This window comes from Geotrypetes seraphini, chromosome 2, assembly GCF_902459505.1.
Source record: "Geotrypetes seraphini chromosome 2, aGeoSer1.1, whole genome shotgun sequence".
Classification (NCBI taxonomy): Eukaryota; Metazoa; Chordata; class Amphibia; order Gymnophiona; family Dermophiidae; genus Geotrypetes; species Geotrypetes seraphini.
The window spans coordinates 491,395,036-491,412,445 of NC_047085.1; the positions used below are offsets into that span (position 1 = coordinate 491,395,036).

At 44.0% G+C, this 17,410-nt stretch overlaps 1 protein-coding gene across 4 annotated transcripts in view; it reads left to right on the top strand.

Annotated features, from left to right (window-relative positions):
• The window catches only part of SETD2 (SET domain containing 2, histone lysine methyltransferase), a 282,749-nt gene that overhangs the window by 240,207 nt on the left and 25,132 nt on the right, over positions 1–17,410 (top strand). For all 4 annotated transcript variants that reach the window (XM_033931879.1, XM_033931878.1, XM_033931876.1 and 1 more), the window contains 3 exons: positions 2,725–2,864; positions 3,012–3,123; positions 17,153–17,233. In XM_033931879.1, the coding sequence (XP_033787770.1) occupies positions 2,725–2,864; positions 3,012–3,123; positions 17,153–17,233 (333 nt within the window). The remainder of the gene's footprint in view (positions 1–2,724; positions 2,865–3,011; positions 3,124–17,152; positions 17,234–17,410) is intronic.

A 17,410-nucleotide genomic window follows, 5' to 3' on the forward strand; every position in this document is an offset into this window, starting at 1 on the left:
AGCTCTGAAGCTATGGGATTGGGCAATCCATCACAACATCTTTCTCAGAGCTGTCTACATTCAAGGTCAGCACAACTATCTGGCGGACAAATTGAGCCATCTTCTGCAACCACATGAAAGGATACTCAATTCCTCACCTCTACGTCAGGTGTTTGCTCGCTGGGGGACTCCTCAAATAGACCTCTTTGCCTCCCCCCTCAACAACAAGCTACCTCAGTTCTGCTCTCGAATATACTCTCCCCAGCGTCTCGAGGCAGATTGGACGGGTCAGTTTCTCTATGCCTTCCCTCCATTCCCTCTGATTCTCAAGACTCTTGTCAAACTCAAGACAGAACATGCCACCATGATTCTGATAGCTCCTCGGTGGCCCAGACAACTGTGGTACTCCCTTCTACTTCAGCTCAGCATCAGGGAGCCTTTGCTTCTACCAGTTTTTCCCTCTCTGCTTACTCAGAGTCAAGGGTCTTTGCTACATCCCAACCTGCAGTCTCTACACTTAACAGCTTGGTACCTTTCAACCTAACAGACTCTACAGTTCTCTCAGTCTGTACAGGATATTTTGGTAGCTTCCAGAAAGCCGTCCACTAGGCAGTGTTATTGCCAGAAATGGACTAGATTTTCCGCTTGGTGTTCCACTCGCCATATGGAGCCAATGTCTACCTCTTTGGCTTCTGTTTTGGATTATTTACTTCGCTTATCAAAATCTGGACTCCAGTCTACATCTATCTGAGTCCATCTCAGCGCGATTGCTGCTTTTCATCAGCCTCTTGATGGGAAACCTCTGTCCGCACACCCTGTGGTTTCCCGCTTTATGAAAGGACTTTTTAATGTTCATCCACCACTCAAACCACCTGCAGTGGTCTGGGATCTCAGTGTTGTCTTGGCTCAATTGATGAAGCCTCCATTTGAACCAATTGATAAGGCTCATCTCAAGTACCTTACTTGGAAAGTAGTTTTCCTGATTGCCCTCACGTCTGCACGAAGAATCAGTGAGTTACAAGCTTTGGTTGCGGATTCACCTTTCACAGTTTTCCACCATGACAAAGTGGTCCTCTGTACTCATCCCAAATTCTTGCCTAAAATTGTGTCAGAATTTCACATCAATCAATCTATTGTTCTTCCAGTATTTTTTCCAAAGCCTCATTCTCACCCTGGAGAAGTGGCTCTCCATACTTTGGACTGCAAGCGTGCCTTGGCTTTCTACTTGCAATGCACTCAACCTCACAGAACAGCCCCACAACTTTTCATCTCCTTCGATCCAAATAAGTTGGGGGCATCCTGTCTCGAAGCGAACCATCTCCAACTGGATGGCTGCTTGCATCTCTTTCTGCTATGCTCAGGCTGGTCTTCCTCTGCAGGGTCGAGTCACGGGCCACAGAGTTAGAGCAATGGCGGCGTTTGTAGCTTTTCTCAGATCAACTCCTATTGAGGAAATCTGCAAGGCTGCCACTTGGTCCTCAATTCATACATTCACCTCTCATTACTGTCTGGATACTTTCTCCAGAAGAAATGGCCATTTTGGCCAATCTGTTTTGCAACATCTCTTTTCTTAACTTGCCATCCCATTATGCTTAGCTTGGAGGTCACCCACTGTTGAGAATATGCTGCCTGCTTGTCCTGGGATAAAGCACAGTTACTTACCGTAACAATTGTTATTCATGGACAGCAGGCAGGTATTCTCACAACCCACTCCTCACCTGTTTGGCTTCTTAGCTAGGTATCCGAACTGAGGTACCTCACAGGAGACGCGCGCCCTAACTCGGGCGGGAAAGCACTCGTGCATGTGCAGTGCAGCACTCGGAAGCTCTTACAAAGATCTTCAAGCAAGTCTGCTTTCGAGGCTGTCCACTGTGGGGCTCCGTCGGTGACGTCACCCACTGTTGAGAATATCTGCCTGCTTTCCCTGGATAACAACTGTTACGGTAAGTAACTGTGCTTTATGTGGTCCTGGTCAAATATTAGCTGGGAGCTTCATAAGTGCAGCTGTCACTTTATTATCTTCACCTCTACCCTACCATAAGTCCTTGGTGGCCGAATGGAGTATTCTGGGGCAAAGTAACCTCCTCACTCACTTCATCCTCTAGTGGTTCTATCAGCTAAAATGGCTTCCACAAGCTCCAATGGTAGTCTCGTGGTACTACCACTTAGTCTTCCTACTAGGGGCAGGAACAAGTGGGAATCACTCCTGCCCAGAATATCCCACTGGATTCCCAGAGATCTAAGGTAGGCCTCCGGGGAGGAGAGGGGTATCTGATCACAAAGTAGGGATTCAGGAGGGGGTGGGACCATGTTTGGGGAGAGAAGGGAGTTTATCCAACAACTTCAGCTGCTACCTAGAAGCTATGCGGGTGCCAGCCAATATTTTGAGCCAGCACCCACATAGCTATGTGACCAAAGTTGGACCACATATGTGTACCTATTTGATTGCTTAGCTATGTGGGCACAGGTACTGAATACTACCAGTACCCACTTAGCTGCTAGCTCTTCCCTGACTATTCCCTCACAATGCATCTCTCTTGCCCACTTTGTAAATGGCTGCTTAGTTCCAATATTCTGCAGTGATCCCTAGTTAAGTGCCATTGAATGTCTGCTTAAATCCCTTTAAGTAATGACCTGACAATTTTTACTGCTTTTAAGGTAGGGAGATAGATCAGATGACCTGTTAGGAATTTTTAATTAGTTTGGAACTCTTTTTGGTGACTTTCTTATTCTGCGTTTTTTCAGCCAGAATTGGTGGCAGCAAACAACCTTCTAGATCTCCCTCCACCATCTCCACCAAAACCCAAAACTATTGTCCTTCCTCCCAGCTGGAAAACAGCCCGAGATCCTGAAGGGAAGATCTACTATTACCATGTGGTCACAAGGTGAGTCCTTAGTCTCAAAGAATCTTGCATCATGGGACCCCCACCACCACCAATAAATAATGTTACCAACATTTTGTTCTTAACATTACTGATGCAAGCAAATATTACTGATGCAAGCAGTGTCACAAGTATAACTTTCTTTTACAGACAAACACAATGGGATCCACCAGCTTGGGACAGCCCTGTAGATGATGGTAGTGTAGAGCATGAAGCTGAAATGGACCTGGGCACGCCAACCTATGATGAAAATCCAATGAAGGTAAGAGAGATGCAATAGTAGATTATAGGTTTAGCCTAAGTACTTGATGTAAAATTGTTACATGTAAGGTCTAGTATATGGTAATATCAGATAAGAGTGAGTTTTATTAAGAAGTGCTGGAAGCCATACCTAAGTCAGTCAGGTTTTCAAGATTATCAAAATGATTGTGCATTAGAGAAGTGTGCATACATTAGAACAGTGTTTCTCAACTCAGTCCTTGAGGCACACCTAGTTCCATCAGGTTTTCAGGATATCCACAATGAATATTCATATGATAGATTTGTATGCATTGCCTTTTTGATATGTGACTCTGTCTCATGTCATTGTGGATATCCTAAAAACCTGATGGGACTAGGTATGCCTCAAGGACTGAGTTGAGAAGAATTGCATTGGAGAGCTATGGAAATTTGTCTCGTGCATATTTACAGTATAGTAAAAACCTAACTGACTGAGCATGCCTCCGGGATAGGATTAGGAAATCTGGTCCAAGCTTTATAGAAGGTGTTAATACCAAGTTTTTGTTCCCTTGCAGGATTCACTTTTTTTTTTATTTTTTTTTTTTACTGCCTTTATGAATAATGGCATTCCATTTCTAATTAATATTTTGAAACTGCACTGATGTTAATGCAAAGAGCGGTCTATAAATAGTAACTAAACATAAACATAATGTGGCTGCCATGTTAGTCTACTTGATTGCATAAAGGTTAAGAAATAGAAACAAAAAATGATAAGATATTTTACTTTTTAATTTGGCTGGCTTAATACATTTCTTGACTAGTTTTGAGAGTTTACCTTATCATACTATCTCTTAAACCCCACAAGTCTCAACAAGGATTCAGTGTGGTTTACAAATCAACTTACTTCAGCCAAGGGAACTACAAATACTAATACATCATTAAAAAATAGTTTTAAGCAGAGAAAAGAAAGGCGTTCAATGCTTTTCTAAACTGATAGTAAGATACAACTGAACAGACAAGCCATTTCATATTTTAGGTTCTTGGTAAGCAAATGTAGCTTAAAACATATGTTTACGATGAACATATGTAGCCGAAGGAAAATTAAGCCTACATTGCTGTGAGGTTCTAGAGCTAATAACTTTGGAACTTTTATAGCTAAGACTAGTCCACTTGAATTTACTGTATTTTTCACTCCATAAGACGCACCGTAGATTTAGAGGAGGAAAACAAGAAAAAAAAACATTCTGAACCAAATTCTCCCTGCCAGGCTCTGCATCCAACCCCATATTCCTGGGCCAAGCTCTGCACCCTGTCCCCCCTCCCTGCCAAGCTCTGTACCCTGTCCCCCCTCTGGTGGTCTAGTGGTAGGCCAGGATAGGGCAGGCAGGCCTAGTGGCAGGCAGGCAGGCCTCCCCCCTCCCAGGAAGCCCCTCCAGGGAGGCAGGCCTACCCCTCCCAGTCAGCCCCCCCCCCCCAGATAAAGAGCAGGAGAGCTGGGGAATAAGAAGCTGTTTAAGAAGAGAGATGGGGGATAGGAGGGCTGAAGTGAGAGCAAGAAGTGGAAAGCTGTAGGTTGATGCAATAGAATGAAGTATATTAAGGCCTGGTTGATAAAAAGGAGGTGTGAAATCTGAGTGAATGGTAAAGCAGAAAAATAAATGGATATAAAATCTGAACATGAAGGATCCATTTTAGAAATGGATTTAGAGGAAGAAGTTAAGATTACAAGAGGAGAGAAAAGAAATGGCAGATGGACAGGAGAGCTTGAATTTGAATGGTTCTCAGCCCATTGATATAACCAAATGGGAAATTCTCATTAGATTTTTACTACATGTCTTGACCTTTCTATACTCCTTTTACAACTGGTTGATTTTCTAACCCAGTCTCTTATTTTTTTTTCCTTTTTTGAATGGAATCAGCACTATACCTATGTAATTTAAAACTATTAACATTCCTTCAAAGTAGAGAGTTGCTGGGGACAGAAATTTCTCCCATCCCCACTAAGATCCATTCTAGTGCAAAAGAGACATGAGTCTTGACAAGTAGGTTTCTTTTCTTTACCTGCAAAGATTGCAGAAGGCATCATCTACATTTATCCCAGGACAAGCAGGCAGCATATTCTTGACTGATGGGTGACGGCACCGACGGAGCCCCGGTACGGACAATTTTAGAGTGATTGCACTCTAAGAACTTTAGAAAGTTCTAGCTCGGCCGCACCGCGCACGCGCGAGTGCCTTCCCGCCCGACAGAGGCGCGCGGTCCCTCAGTTTCTTAGTTTCCGCGGAGCTAAGAAGACGCGTTTTCAACGGCTGTTGAAATTTTTTTCTCTTTGCCTTCCCGCTCGCGTAAACTTTTGATTATTTAATCTTATTTCTTTTCTTTTTTACTATTTTGTAAAAAAAAAAAAAAAAAAATCCTTCATTTTTTCTTTAATTTAATCTTTCCCCGGCGGGGCCTTCTGCCACCATCGAAGCCTCGGCCTTCGATTTGGCTGAAGCCGTTTTTCCTTTCATGCCCCCTCAACCGGGTTTTAAAAAGTGCCAGCGGTGTGCTCGGCCTATATCTCTCACGGACCCACACAACTGGTGTTTACAGTGTTTGGGTCCTGAGCATCAGGCCTCTACTTGCACCCGCTGTGCCACTCTAAAAAAACGGACATTAAAAAATCGCCAAATCCAGCAGCGATTATTGTTCGGTGCCGAGATGTCCGACCCCGTTCCATCGACTCCAGCTTCGGCACCGATTCAGTCGGCACCCTCTTCTTCGACGCCGCGTGATTCCGCACCGGCGTCTCACCACTCAGGTAAGCCGGCTAAGAAGCCTTCCCCGCTGGAGCGTCCTCCGGTCTCGAGTGCAGTGAGTCCAATCCTGCCGACTGTGAGACGCCAGCGGAAGCGTTCCGCCCCTATAGAGGTGAGTCCCTCGACATCGGGCTCCTCATCTCCGGGGCGTCGAACGGCACCGCAGGTACCGCAGAAGAAAAAGGCGGTACCGGTGCCATCCCTTGATGACCGCATCACGGCCATCCTTCAGGTGCAGCTTAAGGACCAATTGAAACAGCTCCTTCCTGCTATCCTGGCTCCGAACCTTCCGGTGCCGGTCCGCACCGAGCTACCGGTACCGATTGTGGAACAGCCTGTGTTACCTGCTTCCACTATTTCGGTACCGCTTCAACTAACCTCATCGGTATCGATGCCAGTTCTTGCACCGGAGCCGAGAGCTCACCATCAATCGGTGCAGACTTCGGCACCGGTGCGACCGATAACATCTCCTGACTCGATATCGATGAGGTCGGGTAAGTCGTTACACAAAACCCGACACTTACAATCATCGACACCTGAGTCTCGGGACCATACTCCCCATGTCAGGGATCCTGATCTGTGGGGAGACTCAGAGGAACCCTTTCTTTCTGAAGGCGAATGTTCCTCAGAGGAGGAGGATTCAACTGTCCCTGACCCATCCTCCAAACAAGTCACTTCCTCTTTCTCCTGCTTTTTGAAAGAGATGTGTGACTCCTTATCCATTCCTTTGGAGGCTGAATCCAAAAAGTCCAAAGCTTTTTTGGATGCCCTTGATTTTGACCAGCCTCCAAAGGAATTTTTGAAACTCCCTCTTCATGACATCTTGAGGGAGACTTTCTATAAGAATTTAGAGACTCCTTTAACTGTCCCAGGGGCCCCACGTAAACTGGATTCTCTATATAAGGTAATTCCCATTCCTGGGTTCGACAAACCTCAACTTCCACATGAATCCTTAACTGTCGAATCCACCCTTAAAAAATCTTCAGGAGCCAGTGTATATGCATCGGTACCTCCTGGCAGAGAAGGTAGAGCCATGGATAAATTTGGTAAGAGGCTCTACCAAAATGCTATGTTAGCAAATAGAGCTAGCAATTATGCTTTTCATTTTTCTTTTTATTTGAAGCATCTCCTTACCACCATGGCTTCCTTCGAAAAGTACCTTCCTTCACGAAAACATCACTCCTTTCATACCTGCTTGTCGTCTCTTTTTCAATTACGTAAGTTCATGGTTAGATCCATATATGACACCTTTGAACTTACATCCAGAGCGACAGCAATGTCGGTGGCTATGCGTCGCCTGGCCTGGCTTCGGGTATCCGACCTTGATGTTAATCATCAGGATCGGTTAGCCAACGCCCCTTGCCTAGGGGATGAGCTCTTTGGGGAATCCATGGACTCAACCACACAAAAGCTCTCTGCTCATGAGACACGCTGGGATACCCTGCTTAAAAATAAAAAGAAGCCTCCTCCGCCAAAACCATATAGGCAGCAGTCGGCCTATCAACGCCGCTTCACAGCTCGGCCATTACCTACCACTGCTCAGCAACCCAGGCGTCAAAGGCAGCAACAACGTCAGCCTCCCAGACAGCAGCCACAGCAGCAACCTGTGAAACCACCTCCTCAGCAGAAGTCACAGCCCTTTTGACTTCATTCTCCACAGTATAGCCAGTATTCCTGCTCTCCTGCCTCTACCTATAGGAGGTCGACTTTCTCTGTTCCTCAGCCGATGGGAAGTTATCACTTCGGACCAATGGGTCCTCAACATCATCCGCCACGGCTACTCTCTCAACTTTCAGACTCTTCCATCCCAAAACCTGCCAAAAGAGTCTGCTTTGAACAGTCCTCAATCTGCCCTCCTCATTCAGGAAGTTCAATCCCTCCTTCTTCTAAACGCTATAGAAGAAGTTCCTCAAGATCAAAAAGGGCAGGGATTCTACTCCCGTTATTTTCTAGTCCCCAAAAAAACAGGAGATCTCAGACCAATTTTGGATCTCCGCGATCTCAACAAACACCTGGTAAAAGAAAAATTCAAGATGCTTTCTTTAGCCATCCTTTATCCTCTTCTCAATCAAAACGACTGGCTATGCTCCCTCGATCTCAAAGAGGCATACACTCACATACCGATCCATGTAACCTCAAGACAGTATCTCCGTTTCATGATCAATCATTGTCATTACCAATACAAGGTGCTGCCCTTCGGCCTTGCCTCCTCTCCAAGGGTCTTCACCAAGTGTCTCATTGTGGTAGCGGCATTTCTACGCTCTCACCACCTCCAGGTCTTTCCTTACCTGGACGACTGGTTAATCAAGGCCACATCCGCTCAAGCAGTTCTACTGGCCACCAACCAAACCATCTTGTTTCTACGAATTCTGGGGTTCGAGATCAATCTACCCAAATCTCATCTCATCCCCACTCAGAGACTTCAATTCATTGGAGCGATCCTGGACACACTCCTCATGAGAGCTTTCCTACCATCCAATCGTCTTCAGACCCTATGTCAGCAGGTGCTTTCACTACCTTCCATCTCAGCCAGGCAAATGATGGTACTCTTGGGGCACATGGCATCTACAGTTCATGTCATGCCCCTCGCACGTCTTCACCTGCGCACTCCTCAATGGACCCTTGCTACTCAGTGGTCCCAAGCGACGGATCCTTGCTCACGACACATATCTGTGACATCATCTCTTCGTCAGTCTCTTCAATGGTGGTTGGTATCCTCAAATCTATCCAGAGGTCTTCTGTTCCATCAGCCTCCTCATCAACTAGTCATCACCACCGACGCCTCTCTTTATGCATGGGGAGCTCACTTGAACGAGTTCCAGACTCAAGGTCTTTGGACAGCCCAGGAAAAGAAGCATCAAATCAATTTCCTGGAACTCAGAGCGATGTTTTATGCCCTCAAGGCCTTCCAACATCTTCTCTTTCCTCAGGTCCTTCTGTTGTGCACAGACAATCAGGTTGCGATGTACTACATCAACAAACAGGGTGGGACAGGCTCTCGCCTTTTATGCCAAGAAGCCCAAAAGATCTGGAATTGGGCCATAGATCACCATCTCTTCCTGAAAGCTATCTACATTCAGGGAGCACAGAATTCTTTAGCGGACAAACTCAGCAGAATTCTCCAGCCTCACGAGTGGACACTCGATCCTGTAACTCTGCAGTCTATCTTCACTCAATGGGGCACTCCTCAGATAGACCTCTTTGCAGCTCCTCACAATCACCAGCTGCCCCTATTCTGCTCCAGACTTTACTCTCCTCACCGTCTGGCAGCGGATGCTTTTCTCCTAGACTGGTCGAATCTGTTCCTGTACGCCTTCCCTCCTCTGCCTCTAATGTTGAGAACCTTATTCAAGCTCAAGAGGGAACGAGCCACAATGATTCTGATTGCTCCGAGGTGGCCCAGGCAACATTGGTTCTCCCTTCTACTTCAACTCAGTTCCAGGGAACCTTTTCTTCTTCCTCTGTTTCCTTCTCTGCTTACGCAACAACAGGAAACCCTTCTACATCCCAACCTCCAGTCTCTGCACCTGACAGCTTGGTATCTCTCGGGCTGACATCTCATGATACTCTTTTATCTCAGCCTGTTCGTTCCATTCTGAATGCCTCCAGGAAACCAACCACTCTGCAATGTTACCATCAGAAGTGGACGAGATTTTCCTCCTGGTGTCTTCTTCATCATCTTGATCCAACTTCTCTGGCAGTGGAGACATTGTTGGATTATTTGCTTTCTTTGTCTGACTCTGGCCTTAAGTCCTCTTCCATCAGAGTCCACCTCAGTGCCATTGCAGCTTTTCATGAGCCAGTCCATGGAAAACTTCTCTCAGCTCATCCCCTGGTATCCAGGTTCATGCGAGGGCTTTTCAATGTGAAACCACCTCTTAAAGCCCCTCCTGTTATCTGGGATCTCAATGTGGTTCTTTCTGCCTTAATGAAGCCTCCATTTGAACCTTTGGCTACCTCTCCTTTCAAGTTTCTCACTTGGAAAGTGCTTTTCCTTATTGCTCTTACCTCTGCCAGGAGGGTCAGTGAGCTTCATGCACTGGTCGCAGATCCACCTTTTACGGTTTTTCACCATGACAAGGTGGTTTTGCGTACACATCCAAAGTTTCTCCCTAAGGTTGTCTCTGAATTCCATCTCAACCAATCCATTGTTCTACCTGTTTTCTTTCCAAAACCTCATTCTCATTCTGGAGAACAAGCTTTACATACTTTGGATTGTAAAAGGGCTCTGGCTTATTATCTAGAGCGTACGAAACCCCACAGATCAGTTCCCCAACTTTTTCTGTCCTTTGATCCAAATAAATTGGGACGTCCCGTTTCTAAACGTACGTTGTCTAATTGGCTGGCAGCGTGCATTTCATTCTGTTATGCTCAGACCGGACTGACACTGGAAGGTTCTGTCACGGCCCATAGAGTCAGAGCAATGGCAGCTTCTGTAGCTTTCCTCCGTTCCACTCCTATTGAGGAAATCTGCAAGGCTGCTACTTGGTCCTCAGTTCACACTTTTACATCTCATTATTGTCTGGATGCTTTCTCCAGACGGGATGGACACTTCGGCCAATCTGTTTTGCAAAATTTGTTTTCCTAATGGCCAACCTTCCCTCCATCCCTCTTTTTGTTAGCTTGGAGGTCACCCATCAGTCAAGAATATGCTGCCTGCTTGTCCTGGGATAAAGCACAGTTACTTACCGTAACAGGTGTTATCCAGGGACAGCAGGCAGATATTCTTGCGTCCCACCCACCTCCCCGGGTTGGCTTCTTAGCTGGCTTATACTAACTGAGGGACCGCGCGCCTCTGTCGGGCGGGAAGGCACTCGCGCGTGCGCGGTGCGGCCGAGCTAGAACTTTCTAAAGTTCTTAGAGTGCAATCACTCTAAAATTGTCCGTACCGGGGCTCCGTCGGTGCCGTCACCCATCAGTCAAGAATATCTGCCTGCTGTCCCTGGATAACACCTGTTACGGTAAGTAACTGTGCTTTTTCAGCTCCACCTCCTTGAGTCACTGGGCAGTGCCTCAGCTCCTCAGTTTTTCCTTCTGCAAGCAAGTTGAGAAGATATCTTTTCTTCTGCTCTATTTCTGATTTATTATTTTGGGGTTTTAATATCCAACCTTTGAGGCATCTTGGTACTGGGACAGCTCTGCCTGGGAGAAGATACAGCCTCTATGTCAGAAGGCTGTAGCTGAGGAGGGCAACCCTTTTACAGGGAACCTACCTAGCCGGCCTGCACTAACTTTTAGGATAGCCTGGGGCATGTTCCCCTGGAAGCTTGACTCACCCCAGATTTTTCAGGAGCTTGAACACGGGCTAAGTGGCCATGTGTTGGCCCAGAAAACTGTAGCAGATGCCAGCTTCATCTCTTTCCCCCCCCCCCCCCGAAAATGCATGAGGAGCTAGTGGGATTGAGGGTTTCAGGCTCTCACTCTTATCTAAAAGGCAGCCTAAAGAGACTAGTGGCTGAAGAATCCTGTATGTTTGTCTGAGGCAGAAAACTTCTCCATTGTCCAGCTATAGTGTGAGTTGATGCAGGCAAAGTAGCAAGCAGTTCTATGAGTATAGTTCTATTACTGTCTAATAGGAGACTTCAGGGTGGTTCAGAACTGGACTTTTGAGGGTCTCTGGTGCTTCCTATAGGGTCTCCCTCCTCTAAAAGCCTCTTTTCTGAATTTTTGAAAGTTTTATATAGCTCTCCCGGGCTGTTTTCTGGTGCCAAACGCTGCCATGGTGGTCATCTTGGATTTTCCAATTTTATTTTAAAAGTCACTATCTGCCTCAAAACACCTCATTTTTGATAATAAACAATTTCTTTGGACTCCCCAGGTCTTTCTACTCCTGTATCATGCCAGTTTTGTGCATCTATTTGGCCTTTATCTGCCATCGTGTTTCTATGTTTCCCAAGGTCATGAATTGGACTCTTCAGGTTCTCTCTCTTCATGTGGAGACCTCGCGGTAGATGATTCTGGCAGTGCAGTTGGGAGAGTTCCTCACATCTCTCAATGTCATGGAGGTATACCTGTACGTTCCTATCTGAACTGCCTATCAAGAGGTTCTTTCACTTTGCAATTTTGGGAGAATACTATCAATTTTGTATTCTCCCTTCTGGTCTAACTGCAGCTCCTCTTACCTTCTTCAAGGTTATGGTTGTGGTAGCAGTGGTGTTGTTAAAGGAGGGGATCCTGGTTCACCTGTACCTGGACAATTGGTTGATTTAAGCAAAGTCCTTCAAGGAGAGTGTTGTGACTACGGATCAGATAGTTCAGCTGCTGCAATTGAGGCAATGCATGCAAATCTATCTCATGCATATTCATTGTGGATATCCTGAAAACCCAATGGGGCTAGGTGTTCCCCAAGGACTTGGTTGGGAATGTCTGCTGTAAGGTACATATTCAGGTCATCAAATCTCCTCTCAAATGTCTTTTTAGTGTAAACCACTCTTTATATCCTTAATGAGATACAGCCTCCAAAACTGAACACAATACTCCAAGTGGCCTCTGTTTTCCTTTGCTGTGTTGCCTTGCATCTATAAATACATTAAAATTTTTTTTACTCTTGCCTTCCTAAATGGTGCAGCTCCTAAGTCCCATGTGGTTCTGTCACAGACCTGTTCACCTCTGTTTACCTGTGGCATGCAATTTCCATGTTATGCATCCAGCTTCACCTTTCTGCTTGAAGAATTCTAATTCTAAAGTGTGTGTGGTGCAGTGGGTAGAGCTACAGCCTCAACACCCTGAAGTTGTGAGTTCAAATTCCATGCTGCTCCTTGTGACTCTGGGAAGTCACTTAATCCCCCATTGCCCCAGGTACATTAGATAGAGTGAGCCCACCAGGACAGATAGAGAAATTGCTTGAGTACCTGAATGTAAACCACTTTAGTCTATAAGTGGTATATAAATACTAAAATAAATAAAAATAAATAATTAGCTTGACCCAGACTGAGCAAGTTGCACATTTTAGGATTTTGTGTTACCAGTGTTGAGTTCAAAATGAAGGCTGAAAACCAAAGCCTTCAAATTACCCTGCAGGAAGAAGCATACTGCAAGCCTAAATCCAGAGTAGACCTCAGTATATGAGCATAGGGATCATTTTACAGTTCTCCTCTGGAATTTCAAGACTTTGACCAGCTGAAGAACCCTTGAGCTGGTGGCAGCAAGTCTTCTCTGTTTAATAGCAAAGAGAGAGAGCAAGTTCCAAACACATTCTCCAGACAAAGCTGATGGAGGATATGTGCGGAGTTCGTATACTACAGCCTTTGCTTTATATCTTTCAGTAGCTTTTCTGCTTTTACCTTTTGAGTACAAAAGGCAAAAATTAGCCATCTGTTTTCAATTATGAACTGTTTGAACAGGAGACTGTAGATGAGAAAAAAGAACAAAGGCACTTTGATGTTTAGCCAATGAGTAACTCGTACAAATATATTAATTCCCTTCATCCTAGAAAGTATTTTTTGTAAGCTTGTTCTAAATAGAAATAGAAGGAAAATTCCTCTGAAACAAGTTTTGTCTTTTCAGGGCAGGATTGGTAGTTGTGTGCTTCCTATTTTTCATTTTTCTATGTGAATATGGGGGTTGTGTACATACAATGGCCTTTGGACACCTGGCCCTGATCTGTAAGATTAGATTAGGGAGAATCCCTTATTTTAGTTCCTTTTTCTCCACTTTGACAGGTGTGACTTTGACATAGAGAAAGACATGGGGACAATTTTTTCCCCATCCCTGCAGGAACTAATTGTCCCGGCGAGTTCTTTTCCTGTCTCTGCCCCATTCCTGCAAGGTCTGTCCTCATCTGCCCAAACCTCAAACACTTTAAAGTCATAAGTGTTCGAGGCTTGTCCAGTTAGCAGAGCTTACAGGAATAGGGCAGGGACAGCGACAAAACTCACGGAGACAGGGAAATTGAGTTCCCATGTCATTCTCTGCTTTGAAACTAACACTTTTGGCTGACAAGCCCACTTCATCAACTAATGGGGTCCTGGGTAAATTGTTATGGATGAACTCCCTTTTTAATTTTTCCATTTTCATTGCTACCCTCACTCTACTCCCTTTTCATCCCTCATTAATCCGATGCTGTAGCTTTCTCCTCTGTGCTGGTTAATAGAAGAACAGCTGCCCACCATCAGTTCTCCTATACTGTGTGTCGCAATGCTGACATGCTTTTAACATCATCTGGCTTGCACATGTCCATGCAAGTTCTCATAGATTCAAACAACTCGCATCTCCATTCATCTACACTGGCTACCAGTTCCCTACTGTATCCCTTTTAAAATCCTTTGTCTAACCCATAAGGCTCATCACAAAGGGCAGTCATCATATTTGGCTGCTCTGAGTCCCCCATACCCATTCCCAGGCTCTTTGATCATTAGATTCCTACCACTTGGTCCTCCCTTATCCCAGACAAGTTCATTATGAATCAACCTGAATCTCTGCCTTTTATTTTTTACCCACATGCACATTTAATTGGAGCAAACCTGTCCAAAATTAAACATTACTCTAAAATCCTATTTTATAGCATGGCCTTTGGCAATATAGCAGCACAGTTGGCAACCAAGGTTTGAATCCTAAGGCCTACACAGAGAATCATACTTTTATTTATTCTGTTTGTTTTTCCTATTAGTTCCTCTGATGGTCTTCTCTAATAATGTTCACTCCCTTCAGAAGGTATATAAAAGGGGAAATTAATTAGTAGAGGCATAGCCTAAAAGGGGAAGTTAATTAGTAGAGGCATAGCCTAATAACTAGAGCAGCAGGCTGAGAACCAGGAGTGACTGGTTCAAATCTTGGTGATAATGGACAAGTCACCTAACCCTCCATTGTCTCAGGAATGTAAACTGTCCAGGAGCAGGAAAATGAATGGAACTCACCTTGAGCTACGACTGAAAGTGAGTGCTAAATACAAAATTCCTACCCCTTTCCATTGATGATGGTGTAGGAATGCCACAAAAGAAACACACACACAGAGTCTTAGAATCGGGAGGAGGCGCTGCAAATGAATGGTCTCTCCCCCTTTTTATTGAGAATCATAGCTCCATTAATTACTTAGCTAATGCTAGCTAATGTTCTACAAGGTTATAATTTCATAATGCATTTACAGTGAGGATTAGACCAAGGTAACTTATTGTTTATCTAGTTCGTGTGCTTCACAAAGCTACTATCTCACGTGACATATGAATACATAATAACAGTTACAATAAAGTGATTCCCAATGTATACATTTCTGATACATCTCCAATCTTACTATGGCATGTGACAGTCCAAAGGTTATAATGCATATTTCTTAAGCTTTCTTGATTAGCCTTAAGTCAGGGTCTGCTTTGGCACATAGGCAAAGTCTGATTGTTGCCCATATAAGGGATGCTTAAACAAGATAAGATAAGGGTAAACCTGTGTCAGGTTAATATGTGGCAAAAGTCTTGTGACAAGATGCTAGTATTTTCCTTTACTTAAAATGGCTGCATGGCAAGAAGGGAATGGGAATAATTCATAATTCTTTCACAGGGGTGCTGAAATTAGTGTGCCGATTTCGCCCTGTTTCAGAATGGTAGAATGGTGTCCCTACATGATGGTTTGCTATCCGAGTATGGAAAGAAACATCAACATCACAGAAATGTGTAGGGTTTATTCCAAAAACAATTATTTAATTGATGGGAAATTCCATTGTGAAGATCAAAGCATCAACTATCAGATAGTTGCTTGGTTAGAAAGAGATACCCAAGTATGGTCTTCAAGGGCTGCAACCCAATTAGGTTTTCAGGATTTTCATTATGAATATACATGAAATATATTTGCATACAATGGAACAAGTACATAGCAAAGATCTCATGCATATTCATTAGAAAAATTCTGAAAACTCAATTGGTGGTCATCATTCAGGAATCATTTCTGGAGACTCCTAAACTGGATTGTAATCTTCACAAAGCAAGACCATTTCTTATTACATTACATTTGTGATTTCTATTCCGCCTGTGCCTTGCGGTTCTAAGCGGATTACAGTTAAAAGAGATCAGGACATTACCGAGAGAATTACATTACAACGATTTAAGTAAATTACATGTTGTGGTATAGAAATATAAGTATAAGATATCTGGATTTATCGATAGAATAGCTTGACAAGGTTCAAGTAGTTACAAGGTTCAGTGGGGAAAACAATATAGACAACTGAAGAAAGATACCTAACTTTGAAGGAATCAGTTAAGTAGATACCTAAGGGAGATGCTTATTTAGGAGAAGGTTAAATGGATACCTAAGGGAGATGCTTATTTAGGAGTTTGGATATTTTTCGTAAATGAGGTTCAAGGGGATGACTAGTGTGTTATTTGCTGGGGAGAGTGCATGTGCGATTGGGGAAGGGGAATATTAAGTAAGGACGTGTTTTTTGAAAAGAAATGTTTTGATTTCTTTCCGAAACACTTTGATGTCTGTTGTTTTGATCATGAGTTTGGTGATGGTGGGGTCAATTTTCACTGCCTGAGTTGCTAGAAGGCTGTCGTAAAGTTTCTTACGTTGGGTACCATTATGAGGGGGGAAGGTGAAAAGATTCTGAGTTCTTGATCTGGGTAGTCGGTAGCGGCAAAGACGGTTGTTCAGGTAATTGGGGGCCATACCATGGGTTACTTTGAAAAGTAAGCATTAGAGTTTGAATTGAGTTCTTGCTTTTATCGGAAGCCAGTGAGAGTCTACATAGGCGGGTGTGACGTGGTCGAATTTGCTGAGCGAGTAGATGAGTCTGATAGCTGTGTTCTGAACGGTCTGTAGTTGTTTTATCATAGTATTTGGGCAAGGTAGGTAGAGGCTGTTGCAGTAATCTAAGGAGCTGAGTATGAGGGATTGTACAATGATCTTGAAGTGTTCTTTGGAAAATAATTTTCTTATGCATATTCATGTGTCGTACTGCATGTTTTTTAGTGTTGTAGAAATTACTTGTAGTGGTAATGGTAGGAGTGGTATCGACTTTGCTGCTGGAAGCCTAGCAACCTGTGTTAGCTTTGCATATAAAGCATGTTAGTTTAGAAGTTACATTAGACCTATAAATCTGATGGGTCTTATATGGGGTTTCATTGGGCCTAACAGTTCCATCAGTCTTTGAAACACTGCATCAAGAAATGGGGTTAATCATGTATGGAATTCCTTGAGAATTTTGGTATAAATATTTCCAAATACTGTAAAATTAGCAATGATATTAGTCTCAGCAATTGTGCTTCAGAAGAAGTCATCTCTAAATACCGGTTTTATATGCCTCTTTGTCTTAAGCATGTTTTTCTTTATGTGTGTTTTTAATAGTCTTCCCAGAAGCCTAAAACAGCAGAAGCGGACACATCAAGCGAGCTGGCTAAAAAGAGCAAAGAAGTATTTAGGAAAGAGGTAAATAATATAAAATCGGATGTATCTCTGTGTGTGTGTGTGTGTGTAAGTATGGATGGATGGATTATGTGAAGTATTGAAAGCATTTTGAGCAATACTGGACTATATATTTACACTGTATGTATGTTCCAGCATAACTCAGAAACGCATGGACAGATTTCAACCAAACTTGGTATA